General features: G+C 41.9%; 1 protein-coding gene across 4 annotated transcripts in view; it reads left to right on the forward strand.

The window, feature by feature from the left end:
* STXBP5L (syntaxin binding protein 5L) overlaps positions 1–13,869 on the forward strand; it is a 390,570-nt gene that overhangs the window by 259,839 nt on the left and 116,862 nt on the right. For all 4 annotated transcript variants that reach the window (XM_059720506.1, XM_006263508.4, XM_059720507.1 and 1 more), the window contains exons 16-18: positions 3,404–3,576; positions 9,337–9,462; positions 13,708–13,859. In XM_059720506.1, the coding sequence (XP_059576489.1) occupies positions 3,404–3,576; positions 9,337–9,462; positions 13,708–13,859 (451 nt within the window). The remainder of the gene's footprint in view (positions 1–3,403; positions 3,577–9,336; positions 9,463–13,707; positions 13,860–13,869) is intronic.

The raw sequence follows: 13,869 nt of genomic DNA on the forward strand, positions 1-13,869 counted from the left end.
AAGACACGGGCAAGGAAGGCAACTTCAGTTATGAGGAAATCTATTATCTTTAAGTTCCAGGGGCAAAACTTGCTGTCCCACAGCAGGCAAGGAGGTTACTTTGAGATACTCACTTCTCCTATTTAAATTCTGCCATGTATCTTGTCTTATTGGTCAGCCTGCATGTTGCATGAAGTTCTAGAGGGCAAAACTGGTAAGATAATCAAAAACCTCACATCAGTCTATATTATCAGTTATATTATCACTATTTCCACAAAATTCATGCAATCACGATTTGGGTACTTCCATACTTACATAAAAAGGCATATGGAGGAGGTCCTTCACTAATGCAAGGGGTTCTTTTGTTATTTTTTTATACCCATAAAAGAGAATCTGTATCCCATAATGCATCTCTGGTGATTGAACAAACACATTAAGAAGCTTAAATGGCATGCAGCAACATTGGCTTGTAGTACTTTGCAGTCATATCTTGACCCCCCTCTCTCCTTGGTGATGCCTCTGGTTCTGAGACAGATAGATCCTGGCAAATACTTTGTGCTATCTTTTGGTTTCTCTCTGTCACCAGAAATCCTCCCCAACTGTTTGGCTGATGTTGGCTAACCAGCCATGTGGCTTAAAGGAGATCACCTAATAGTTCTGTGCCCTTGTGTTCCAACCCAATCTTTTGCTCGACTTACAAGTTTACACTGCCAATTCCTTAGGGCAGGGACTCTGCCTTCCTATCTTTTTGTACAGTGCTTAGCTCAGGGGACCCCTAATCCAACTGGATCCTCTGGGCACAACTGTAGTACAAATGAGAATATGTTCTCTTTCCTCTGGGTTGTTGCATTTTTGTTCAACACATCTAGTAGGGATACCATTCCAGTGCTTCCTGGATTGTTCTCTGCATCAGCCTTCTTTGAAGATACCATTCATCATAGCTGTAATTTCAGTTCCTTCTTACAGTATGCACTGCATCCCTAACCCAAATTCTTATCAAAAGAGAGACTCTAACTTTCCTCTCAAGCTGAACATTAGCCAGCCTGTATTTTTCCTCTTTCCTTGTTCACATTCAGGGAGTCCAACTTTTACACAATAGTTGGAAAAGTGTCCTATATATTCATTGTCTAAATAGGACCAAACTGGTGCACAAGATTCACAGATGTATGTGGAAGCAAGACCAGGAGGGAGGCCATCCCAGGACAAGTGAATCAGATCACATATGTTTAACTGCTAGAGTCAGACAGATGTCTACCCTCCTGTGCAACCTAAGGCATATTCATCTCAGTCTAACACAGCTTCCACAAGTCTCCATGACTAAAATGCACAGGTCCTATTAGAGCTGTGTGAACATCCTTGTGCAGTTTCACTCCTTGAAGTTTTTAGTTTGCTGAGCCCCAAGTCATTTAAGGCACATTACACTGCCAAATTTCCTACAGCAGCTGGAATTAATGCACAGTACGCCACTGAGGCGTGCAAACACTGACACCATTAAAGCAGTGCAAAAGAATTTAGCCCACTTTAAAGCGTCGTGCACACAAGCGTCTCATTTTGTCTACACGGCCTCAGTTTCTAAATCTGTCTTTGATTCTAGATCAGTTGGCCAATTCAGGAGAGCAGTCCTGCAGTCACTGTTCACTTGGGGTGGCATTCTGTTTCCTTCCTGGCCATCCAATTGTTTAGATTTGGTCATCTGCTTCCCATCTAAATGCCAAAAATGCCACTTGCCTGCAGGTGGGAATTCTATTCCTGGGCATGAAAACTTGCATGCATATGTTATTATCTATGCCTTCTCAGGCAGTGGCCCCTGGCCCTGATCTCAGCCCTTCTGGGCATTGGGCCCCTGGGCCTGTGTATTAGTGCCTTCATTCCAGCCCCAAGCGGGGCTCAAAGCAGTTGCATGCCCTTCAAGCACCACTGGGATCTCCACCTCCCATTACCAGTCCCAAACTTGGTCCACCAGTTAAATATAACAAAAGAAAAACCCCTCTGGCTGTAACATAGTCTCTGAACAGTTTATCTAGTGGGCTCGCATTTATAGCTGCTGGTTTCAACATAAACAAGCTCCTTGGCTGAACCAACACACTGCCCCCCATACTGGGTCCTATTTCTCTGCAAGTTATAGGCATCTTGCTTGCAGATCTCAGAGCTTCTGAAGTCAACGAGGCAGTCCCCTTCAGCCTTCCTCCTCAGGAGCTCTTTCTCTTTCAGCCTACATAGCCAGACTGACCGACTGGACTCAGGCACTGGCTTTATGTGCCCCCTAAGTCCAGCCCCATCCAGTCATGTGTTCCCCTTTTATGCCTGAGGACCAGTCTGTTTTCCCTGTTAGGGCTTGGCTTCACTGACTGCAGCTCTGGACTCCTGAGCTGCCCATAGACCTGTCCTATTTACAGCTTACTGCTCTGTGACTGTCTTCTTGGAAAGGTTACTCCTCCCCCCACCAGGGCAGCCACTATCCATGTAGCTACAGGCCTGTCTGTTTGCCTGTTAGTTGGCAGCTGATTTACAACCAGTTACCCTGTGTATTAGCTACCAGCCTTCCCAAGGCCAGCTTAGTCTACTACATCTCCCTCTTAAAGTAATAGGAGCCCTCTAACTCCCTATTACACTCTCCATCACAAAGATCTAATTTGGACAGTTCCCAAAGGAGGTACATATGACCATAGTAACTGAGATTCTCAGAATGATTGCTCCTGTGAATTCACATTCCCTGCCCATCTTCCCCTCTCTTGGGGTCTTGGGCTAGTTTTCCTAAATTAGTGAGAAGAGTTAAAGGATGGTTGGGGCCACATCCTCTGACATCCCCAGAGAGCATGGAGCAAGAAAACTGTTTGGACTTTGCTTGGTAAAACCACTGAAGAGTCCATGCAAGGAATATGGTTCTCCAGTGAATGTGGAATCATAATAATTTATCTCAGAGTCACCCACAGGGAAGGAAGATAAGCAGTTAACATGATCTGTTCTACGTGTTGGCTGAAACCTAGGTGGAGAGTACAGTACTGGCAGTGACAAGGTGGAGGTGTAGATGAGCCTTTGCACATGATTTAGTTAAGTTGCTTAGAAAAATAATATTAGAATAGTTACAGTAACTGCTGAGGATACTAATTAATATTTTTAAGTACTGGCTGGATTGTTGTATGATGTAGAGTGAGTGCTAGATTTCCTCTTCATCAGAAGTGGTGGCAATCTCTATTTCATAGAAATATACACTTTGGTATTTCTCTACCAGCCCTGGGATATGTGGAAGACTTAGCTGCTGGTGCTGATGTTTAGTTAAAAAACATCTTTGCTAACAGCAAATGGCAACCAAAATGTATTTTTCTAGTTGTTGAAACAGAATTATTGATAGTCATTTAAAAGCAGTGAAGTCCAAGGGAGATAATTTAATAAAACAATAACTTAGATTTTTATTTCCTTTAAGTCATTAGAGGTGCGGCTTCAGTATGAAGTGGAAGATATCATTACTCCTGAACCAGAAATAATTCCTCCATTTCCAGATGCCTCATCCCAGCTTCCTTCCTTAAAGAACCTTTCAGGCAGTACCAACACTGTTGCTTGTGAAGGAATGATGAAGGACAGTATCCCGTGCCTTAGGTAAGACTGCGCTTGTTTAAAGATTTATTCTTCTACAGGGCATGGTACTCACTCAAATAGATTATATTAAACAAGTTCATTAATTACCAAGAAAAGGAGATAAACATTTTGTTAATAACATTCAAGATAATACTGAGCTGGGCTACATAACAAACATGCGTGAGAACAGAGAAATCTTTAATTGGTTAAAAATGTGTCCAGAAAATACCAAATTAGATTCAGTCTGGAGATTCAGTACATCAGGGGGAAAAGATCTGAAAATAAAGATTAAAGGAAGAAACTTGATAAGCAGTTATACAAAAGGAAATGTAATGTTGATGTTAGCTTATAAATTTGACCTGGACTTGGGATATGAAGTGGCAGCAAAAGTCCCTACAATTTTCAGCTGAATACAAGTATGTCAACATGGGTCAGCCTTTAGGTTACACTACTGATCCTTGAGCAACTGAGGCCATGTACAAGTGTTACATTTCTGCTGGGGAAATCGCCATTCTCTTGGTAGAAATTCCTAATGTACAGAAGTTCATTCATTTTTTACCAAAGGAAACAGTCCTCCTCTGGAAAGAAACTCTTCCAGATTGACATCTAAAAGATCTCCCCTGCAAAAGAGTTTCTCTCACTAGAGTGAATGCCTATATACCTCTGCTTAGTTCTACAGGAGAAATCAAGCAGCAGCTTCCCCAGACTGGAGAAACTCTGGGGAGACTCCTGATCTTGGAGTTTTGCTGTTGCTGCCACCACAAATCTTCCTGAGACTGGGGACACCCTGGTCTTCAGAAGGTGTAGGCAGTATTGCCCTGCTGCTCACTCCCCTTCTAGAGACGGGGGGAGAGGCACAGGGCAGCCACTTGCTGATCCCCACTTGTTCCCCAGGGTCTGGGGAAAGCGTGCGGCAGTATTGCTTCATAGCTCCGTCTCATCCCCTGGTCTGGAAGAGGAGGGAGCAATGGGGCAATGTCCCCTACACTTCCCCAGACCAGGGTGTGGCAAATTTTTCCCTGCCATTCCCTACCCCCTTGAATGGGATGAGTGGAGCAGCCAGGCTGAATGCCTGTACTACTCTTTCCCTCAGAAAGATTTCTGAGAAATGTCCATTGCTAGAAATTTCCACTGCCAGAAATTAACACCTGTTTCATTAATATAAATGTTGTTTATGTTTATATTAATGAGAAGGGTGTGACCTTCATACAACTCTTATGTCCAAAACTACAAAATTTCCCTTCTTTGATCAAAAGGTACAGAGCTACACCTTTCCCTGTATGGAAACGTTGTATGTGTTTTAAAGAAAAACAACATGTATATTAATGAAACCAATATTAAATGCATACAGGTAATGAAATACAATTGTATTGTGTAAAAAAAATCAGGTTTTAGGAAATATTTAGAAGCAAGTAAAATGCAGTTTATATATACTTCAGCACTGTTTGTAGTAGATTAATATAGTCTGACTAATAACCCTAGTAAATTCTAGTTTTGAATGATTTCAGAACTCATCATTCCTTACAAGATTTTGTAAACTGTAATTTAACAGCAATTATAGTTCATTGCTGAGATCCGTGTTTGTTTTAATTTAGTGCATTTGTAATTATTTTCATCTAATTATTATTAAATATTTTAAATGACTCATTTGTTTCAAACTCAGTTTAAGTGATCATTGATTGATTTTTTCCAGTAACTCTCTTTTGTGCTCCTGAAAATAGCGTCTTGGAGCTTAGTAACAACATCTAATTACCATAACAATCAACTGTGTTGTTTATACATAAATAGCAGTGTTCACTTTGTTGCCCAGTTCATAACGATCCATCCTTATTCAATAAAGCAATGAGAGTGTGTCATTTTTAAGCACCTGATTAAACCCACTGAAATCAGTGGATTTAACGGAACAGCAAAAAAACAAACAAACAAACAAACCAAAAAAAGAAAGAAAAAGCCCTATCCTAGTGTCAATGATGTCTAAGAGAGTTTTACCATTTACTTCAATGGGGCTAAAGTTTTACCCTGAGTTATATTTTATCTATGTTTCAACTGTCTCCAAATCCTTTCCCTGATCATAACAAGTATTTGAAAGGTGTTTAGATACTAAAAAAAACCCTACTGACTTCACTCTGTGAATGAAAACTTGAACCATTCAACAGAAGTAGAGAAGTGATGAAAATATCCCATATCCCAAGCTTTGGTTCCCTGCTTTCTTTCAGGGTCATATTTGCAAGATCTTTCTGGCTTCCTATCTTACAGCATGTAGCATACAAGTAACTTGTATTCCTTGTATGTGAAGCCAAAAAAACTTTGCTGTTCATAGGGTCTAGCTGTATTCAGGTCTAGTCATATTGCTAGCCTTTAGCTGGAGTTTCCATTATATATAGCTATTATCTTTACACAGATGCACTTAATTGGTCTTTCCACTGAGCCTGAAAGAATTTGGCACACCTATGTTTTATCAAGGTCTGTAATTTTGTTTGAATCAAAAATCTGCTTGATGACAGCTGGTAGCTCCTTTTGGCATACTAGCCTGTTGATATTTGCGTTGAACATGAGCAGGACTTTGATTCAAACAGAACAAGTATTTTGTGCAGCAAGTGATTCTACTAAGAAGAACTACACTTAGAAGACTAATTTCAGACAGTTTCAGAGGCACTTGATGCATTGCAGGCTGATGGCTGTCCTGTCACAGTCTCAGCCTTAATCTGATTTACAGAAAAGAACTGGAACCACATGTGGGCAAAACTGAAAAGTAAATCAGAGAAGCTATGGAACCTTTCTGGTCTTGAGACAGTATGACTGATCTTTAATAACCCTGAGCCTGGAACAGGCTGGATCCCTAGGGATGGAAACAAATAGGAGCAAATAGACATTGCTGTCCTTTATGAAGCTGTATTAGCTCTGTAGTGAGAAAGTATGAGCCATCTGAGCCACCTCAGGCAGCTTGTACCTTCCCATTTGCCCCACTTATACAGAGGCACCCTAGGGAATCTTGGGGTACCTCTCCACAAGTGGGGAAGTGTAGGTTCCCCACTCGGTCAAACCTGCCCCCTGCAATTGCAGGAGTGGGTGTGGCTGAGTGGGGAAAGTGAGGTTTTTCCCTGAACAACTAGACCCATGCTCTGTGATTGCAAGGGAGCAGTTCTGGCTGAGCAGGGAAGGGCTTTTCCTCACTCGGCCAAACCCACAGGGGACAGGTCTGGCTGAGCAGGGAAATTGGAAGGATCACATCACCTGTTGTCCCGCACCCCCAAGGGCAGGACAAGGGGCGACATGTGCTTTGACCAGTGGAGCAAGCAGATCAGTTCTGCTGCAGCACAGCTGATCTGCTTCATTCAGCGATTACTATTTCTACCATAATGAGACTAAATCCCATCAGGCTGGAATGGGACTGGTAGAATGGAATTCTGAGGGGGGGTTTTCTTATGGTCTTCTATTGACTGTGGAAGATCCACATTTCTAGGCCAAATCCATGTTTGCAAATGAAGTTGTCATAGAAAAATGAATCTCAGTAAAATTGTGTTTCACTTCCAGAACCACATTGTCTTTATAGTTATACATTTCTTCTCTGAAAATATTAAGACTTTTTTTCATTTAAAAGGAGTAGTTTATTATGACCAGTGCTTGTACTGTACTTACAGCATCTCCAGCACCACCCGTTTAGACTTGTGTTTTGTAGGATGAACCTCATTAGGTTTTCTCTGAGTGTTATATTAACTGTGTTTTTATGATGCTGTGCAGCACTCCATGTGCTCTGGAAGACATTAGCTTGTTTTACACATCAAATTTATGCTATAGTATTAGTAGTAGTAGTAATGGTGGTGGTGTTAGTAGTAGTAGTATTGCATTCTAAGGTGCCTGCATGCCCCCTCCTGTTGCTGTATTACTTCACAGTGTTTAGTAAGCCCTGTGCGAAGTGGCTAGTATTTGCTTCAAATTTGGATTTGGCTGATTCATGGGACAGTGATTCGATTTGATTCAGCCGAATCTGATTCGGAGATTCAGCAGCAGCTGAATCTCCAAATCAGCAGGCCAGGCCCATCCCCTGCCCCATTCCCAGTGCCCCACCTGCCCCAGCTCAGGGCACTTGGGGGAAAAAAAAGCCCCAGCTCAGCAGGTGCTGCCAGGCAGGGAGCATGGGGGGCTCTGCACGAGCCCCCGAACCCCCCCACCCCACTCCCCTAGCCTTCTCACAGGTGCTCTGCACAGGCCAACTCTGGCCCTTTAAGAAAAAGAACCTGAAGAAACCATGGGACTCACCGCTTCTGCTGGTGGGGGGTGATCCCTGCTGCCCCACACTGTGGGGGCTCTGCACAAGTCCCCAAAGCCCCTAGGCTGCACCAGGAGCGGTGAGTCCTGGGGCTTTTCTAGGCTTTTTTTTTACCTTAAAGGGCCGGAGCCCCAGCAGGTGGGGCAGCCATTGAGGAGAGGGGGGGTCGAGGGGGCTTGTGCAGAGCTCCCCATGCAGCATGGGGCAGTGGGGATCACCTCCCTGCCCAGCAGCACCCAATGAGCACTGGGGCTTTTTTTGAAGGTACGGAGCTGGGGCAATCATGGGGGGGGGCTAGGGGAGTGGGGGGGTCCCCCCATGGTCCCCTCCCCTGCCCCTAGTACTTACCAGCTTGGAGTGGCTACAGCTCTTTGCTACAGCCACCGAGGACTGCCTGAATCATCAAAGCTCTCTGAATCTTTGCCAAAGATTCAGAGAGCTTTGAATCGATTCGGACCTTTAAATTGGTCCCCTCGTTCGATTTGGATTCGGAGATTCAGCCACCGAATCAGGCCGAATCTCCTCCGAATCGAATCACCACCTGAAGCTTCGCACAGCCCTAGTTTAGTGTGTTTGTTCTGTGAAGACCTTTTTATTATCTCATTTTATAAACAGAGAATTATGACAGAGAGACTATAAGCCAGATTCATAAAGGTATTTAGGCACTTAAAAAAGCAGATAAGCACAGATGGTAATGCAACCTTGTATCTTGCTAAAGAAATAATAATTGCTGATGTTCATCAAAATGTGAAATCTGTCTCCACACAGTTATACATATGCTGAATGACATCAGAAATATCAAGAAAATATCTCCATATGATCAGAATCCCCCCAAATCCCAATCCATAGTTGTTTGCCGTCAGTGAGCCATCATTGCTTTAAACTCCTGTGTTGTTGATTTTGAAGTTGGTAAGCAATACTACAAAGTTACAAAACCTTCCCACAACTGTTTTCAGCCAAAGTGACCCACTGTTTTAAAGGCATACAAGACCCAAATAATACTATAGATGTGAGACAATCTCTCAGTTCCTTACTGTTTTAAACTTTAACTTTTAAGACAAATTGTACACTGTCTTTAGTATACTGTATGAAGATGGCAAATGAACTTGGTCAGACAGAAGAGACGGGGACTAAAAAGACAAAGCAGCTGGCATACAGGCTGCATAACTCTAACAGCCTCCTGTGTACATATGCTTCAGGGTCCTGCTTTGCAGGTCACTGCACCTGCCCTGGCAAACGAGGAAGAGAGAATGCTTAACCACACCAAACTACATAGGCAGCCACGCAGGAATCCATTCAGTCTTTGAAACTGGATCTGGGATTGGGCAACTGTTCTAAAAGGATTAAAAGATTTAAGGAATACATTTGCTTGAGATGGAGGGACAAATGGAGTCTATGAACTGTTTATGAGCATTAGGATTCTAGATACCTCAGTGTGCTTCATGGTTTCTGTCATCATGGCCTAAGTACTTTGTTTATTTTGTTTCTACTTTTTCCCTTTTTCTTCTTAGTGTTAAGACTCGACCGGTACGGATGCCTCCTGGGTATCAAGCAGACCTTGTCATTCAATTGGTGTGGGTGGATGGTGAGCCTCCACAACAGATCACCAGTCTGGCCGTAAGCTCTGCTTATGGATTGTAAGTAACTAAAGTTTGCGTTGTACTGATTTATCCTTTACTCAGTCATGCCATACACAGTTCAGGTATACTACAGAGTTACCTACCCTACATAAAGTCCACATGAAAAACAAGTTTCCTGAACCTAGATCTTAAGGGAAAAGACTGCTAGGATAACTAACTCACATGTGGAAAAAGGTTTTGCAAGTTTGATTGTGGTGGGGAAGATATTACTTCAAAGTCAGAGCGTTGACAGGCATTTCAAAGAACTTTCAGGGGACTTGAGAGCCCACCTCTCCCTCACTTTCAGTTGAAGTTGGTCACTTGACTGGCTGAGGCCCCTTTGAACATTTCAGCCATATCTTGTGTATTAATATAAATTCATTTCTTTGTCTTGAAATCCTGGGTAATTCTTAATTCATGAAATTCAGAACTTCCTTTAATTATGCCTTGCCACAGTGCATTTGTCACAAAACTGAGGTGAACAAGATTTCTCACCTCCTGGCATTGCAAAGTGCACACCTTTGTAGGTCTCAGGCTTTGAGCCATTACCAAGCTCTGCAGAATCATGGAATTCTCCAACTATTAAATAGAACCCTAGTTTGCAATTCTCCCTTGAGGGCTAACTATTTTTCCTTCAGTAAGTCTGACATAGGTCACATACCTATAGTTCTGTTGCTTCTCCAGGAGTAGTGACAGTGGCAAGTAGCGACCAAACAGCCTCTTCTAAATAGAGTATTATTTATTTAAAATGAAAGCATTTCAGAGGAAAAAAACTTTAAAACAATAAAATAGACTATACATATGGCAAACTTGTCCCTAAGCTTATTCGTCCCTGATTCTGGGAAAGACCTCCTTCTTAAGATTCCCTCTATATTTTTTTTTCTCCATTAGTGCCCATTTCCCTCAGTAGCTGCTGAAAGTTTTCATCTCCTCCAGATCTGTAACAGGCTTTTTAACTCTTTAATGATCTTTTGATCTCTAGCCTCACAGCCTGGCAAAATGGCCGTGTCATTTTGGCATAGTCTGAGACTGCTGCTATTTTATAACTGCTCTCAGTTTTGTATAAGGCTGCTTACAATATTTATATTGTGGTTACATGTCCTGGGTCTGACCATGAACTGCATCTCTCTGGAGGGACTGGTGGCAACATGGTGGAGCTACTTGTGGCAGGATAGCTTCTATAAAATACCACGATGTTGCAACCTCCGGAGTAAAGCAAGTATAGGGTGCCTCAGAACCGTAGTCCCCACTGCCCTGTGGGCATTCCTTCGTGGGAGAAAAGCGAAGGGACGTCACCCAGACAGAAATGTGCCCATGCTGAGGCATTAGGCAGTCAGCGGCAGTTCTTATCTCTTGTTCTCTGGCAGAAGCTACAGTCATCGAGGCACTGAACATCTGGACTTGGTCTGGCCTTTGGATTCTGTCTCAGTGGTCTAAGGGGAAGATGTTAGGTCTAGGGCAGCCTCCACTCCTCCATACTCTTACCTAGGTGTGTGTGTCGAAGGTGTTGGTGCGATGGTCACAGGCTTCTGTACACATAAATTCATCAGGCTAGACCTGACTAGACCTCTTGCACATAACCAGGATCCATAGGATTGATGGGTGCCTACACTTATCTATAATTATAGATTGACCAGAGGTGCAATGGTCAGCATGTATAGCATCTCCACCAATACTTGGTGCTGTAACTTTATCTTTTTGCTAAGTAGTTCTCTTGCTTGATTTGATGTTGTTGCCTTTGGTGGGGAATGAGTTGAAAGAATTTAAGTTTTGCCTGTGTGTAGTGGATTTTTACTTTCAGTGTCCAAATAAATCCTTTGATTTCCATAAGAATAGATAGCAGATCTAAAGCAGATAGAAATACAAAGCTTGAAACAATAAAGCAGCTGACACATTGTGAAATTCAATGTACTTTAATTCTGTTTACTTTGAGCTTTGTCAAGCTTGAAATTAGAAATATTTACACTTATTTTCATGCAATCAACATGAATCATCAAATTACTTGTTCATATTATAAAAGTAGAAAAAAGAAAACATGCCAAAATTATGCAGCTATGTTAGAAAATCTATAAAGATATACAAAAACCATGAAATTCATTATAAATAGTGATCCACTGGGGACATTTCCTGAAAATTAATGACCATATTGCATGCACCTGGTTCTCAGCCCATCCAAATAGTAATTATTCAGGAAGGCTTATCAGGGTTAGTACTACTTTTATGAAACATAGAAAATTAATTAAGAGCATGGGCCTTTATTCCTTACACCAAAAAAAAAATCTGTTTTAAGAAGTTAAATGTATTTTGCCATGAAAAATTCAGTTTCTTTACATGCTTTTTTAAAAAGTGAATAAGTGCAGTAACTGATGGGAAATAATAAATTCACCCTGAATCTTTTATTAAGCTTATGACTGTACACACATTACAGAGTCATTATTAATTTGCCTTGAAGTCTGTTAGTAGTAATCTTCTCCTCTAAATGGTTTTTCCTTTGTCAAAGCTTCACTATGCTTTTCTTCTTATAGTTAGAATTATAAAGCTGAAGAGCATCACTCATTTTGTTAAGCCATTGTAAATCTAAATAATTTTTTTCTGCAGTTGCTTTTGACTGGGTGAAGTTCCCCAGGTCTGATTCTCTGCATAAGATTGTGGATCAAGGTCTTTTGAAAAGTTTTTGAAAAAAAACCCATTTTCAGGTGCAAAGAAAGGGGAAAGATACTTTTGCAGTTTTAAAAAGGTTTGTGACCTTTAGCTCACAGATGTGCCCTTTATGCTGTCCAATTAAAATCTGTTTTTATTTTTCTCACTTCCAAAGTTTTAAAAAAATCCATTACATAGATGCATTGGTTTCTTTTGAACTGGTCAATACATGTTTCTTTTTACTAAATGATGCCCCCAAATTCTTCTAGCACTACCCATGTGTGTGTAAGTAACTCAAGGCAAATTTTCTGTCTTCCCAAAATGCACATGAAACCTCAACTACCTAATATTTGAAAGGGCTGATAAGTTGTAGAAGGGTTCTAGAAGTAATAAAAACAAAACAACCAAATAAGAAATACCTGACTAAAGCTTAATTGGTCTCCTCAGACTAGTTAGAGGTCTTTTGCATTTTGTCGGAAAAAATGCTGTTAGTAATCAGACAAAGCTGATTAATCTACATTCAATGGTGCCTGACCTTTTTTCCCTGCAGGCTGGATGGGCTGCACCAGGTCTGTCTGCGAGCTGGATCCAGCTGGCATGGGCTAGATCCAGTGCACAGGGTGGGTGCAGTAGGATACCGATCCAGTGTGCAGGGTGATCCAGCCGTGAGGCAGGAGCAGTGGCCCTGATGCACAGCAATGGCCTCAATCCAGCTGTCATCTGGTTGTGTGGCAGAAGCAGCACTCTGAGTTTATTTCGTCTAGTCTTACTAGTTAGGGAAGGATAGGGTGAGCAGGTACAGCATGAAGAGGAGAGTCAAAGGGTCTCCCCTAAAGCCAACGTACCCTGCAGGACAAGAGAAGAAAGTGCAGCAGCATGGTCAGCTCAAGACAGGCCCAATTCCACTCCTGAGGGTAGTCGACAGCCATGCAAGAGTGGATGCAGGACCAGGCACTGTAGGAGATTCCAGGAGAGGGTGGAGTGCTTGTTTCATGGGAGACAGGAGCTAAGGTCCTCCCAGGCTAGACAGATGAAGAAGCAAAACAGCTAGGCCCATTTTCCCCTGCACCCAGAACAGGATCCAGAGCCTGGGTGCTCTTACACAAGCTACAAAGCCCCACTTGAACTTTATACCCCCAGTGAGAGAGTGTGAGCAGGTGAGTGACTGACCTCACAGACTGTAGCTGGGCTGAGATTTTGTAAATATTCTCAGGGTTTTGATTTCATTACCTTGATATCATTACTTTGCGTATTTGTTCATAGATTATATATACCCTATGATTTGTACACTTTTTAAATTGTCATTATTTGCCATGATTCTAATTATTACAACCATATTGGTGAACATGGCAATATTTGCATATTATTATAGCAATGAATTATGCAGTATGATTAAGGTAGTCTGCATCTAATTTGTGTAATGTTAATAGCAGCATTTTGGGATGCAAGTTTGTTATAGTTCAGGTCTATAAAATAATGTATAAGCTTCAAGGATTAAAGATAAGATCTTATGAGAAAATTATTTGCATAGTTCACAATAGTGGCTGTTTTAATTTTTTTTTGTATAAATTATATTGTACAAAACCCAAGTGTAATATCTGGGAGGAATGTTTCTTTTCTCAGAGTTGCATTTGGAAACTGCAATGGTTTGGCTGTTGTGGATTTTATGCAGAAGACAGTGTTGCTGAGCATGGGAACCATTGACTTGTACGGGTCAAGTGATCCATATCAGCGTCAGCCCCGTTCTCCTCGCAAAAGCAAGCAGTTCGCCGCAGGTAGGGAAAA

This window comes from Alligator mississippiensis, chromosome 1, assembly GCF_030867095.1.
Source record: "Alligator mississippiensis isolate rAllMis1 chromosome 1, rAllMis1, whole genome shotgun sequence".
NCBI classification, from domain to species: domain Eukaryota; kingdom Metazoa; phylum Chordata; order Crocodylia; family Alligatoridae; genus Alligator; species Alligator mississippiensis.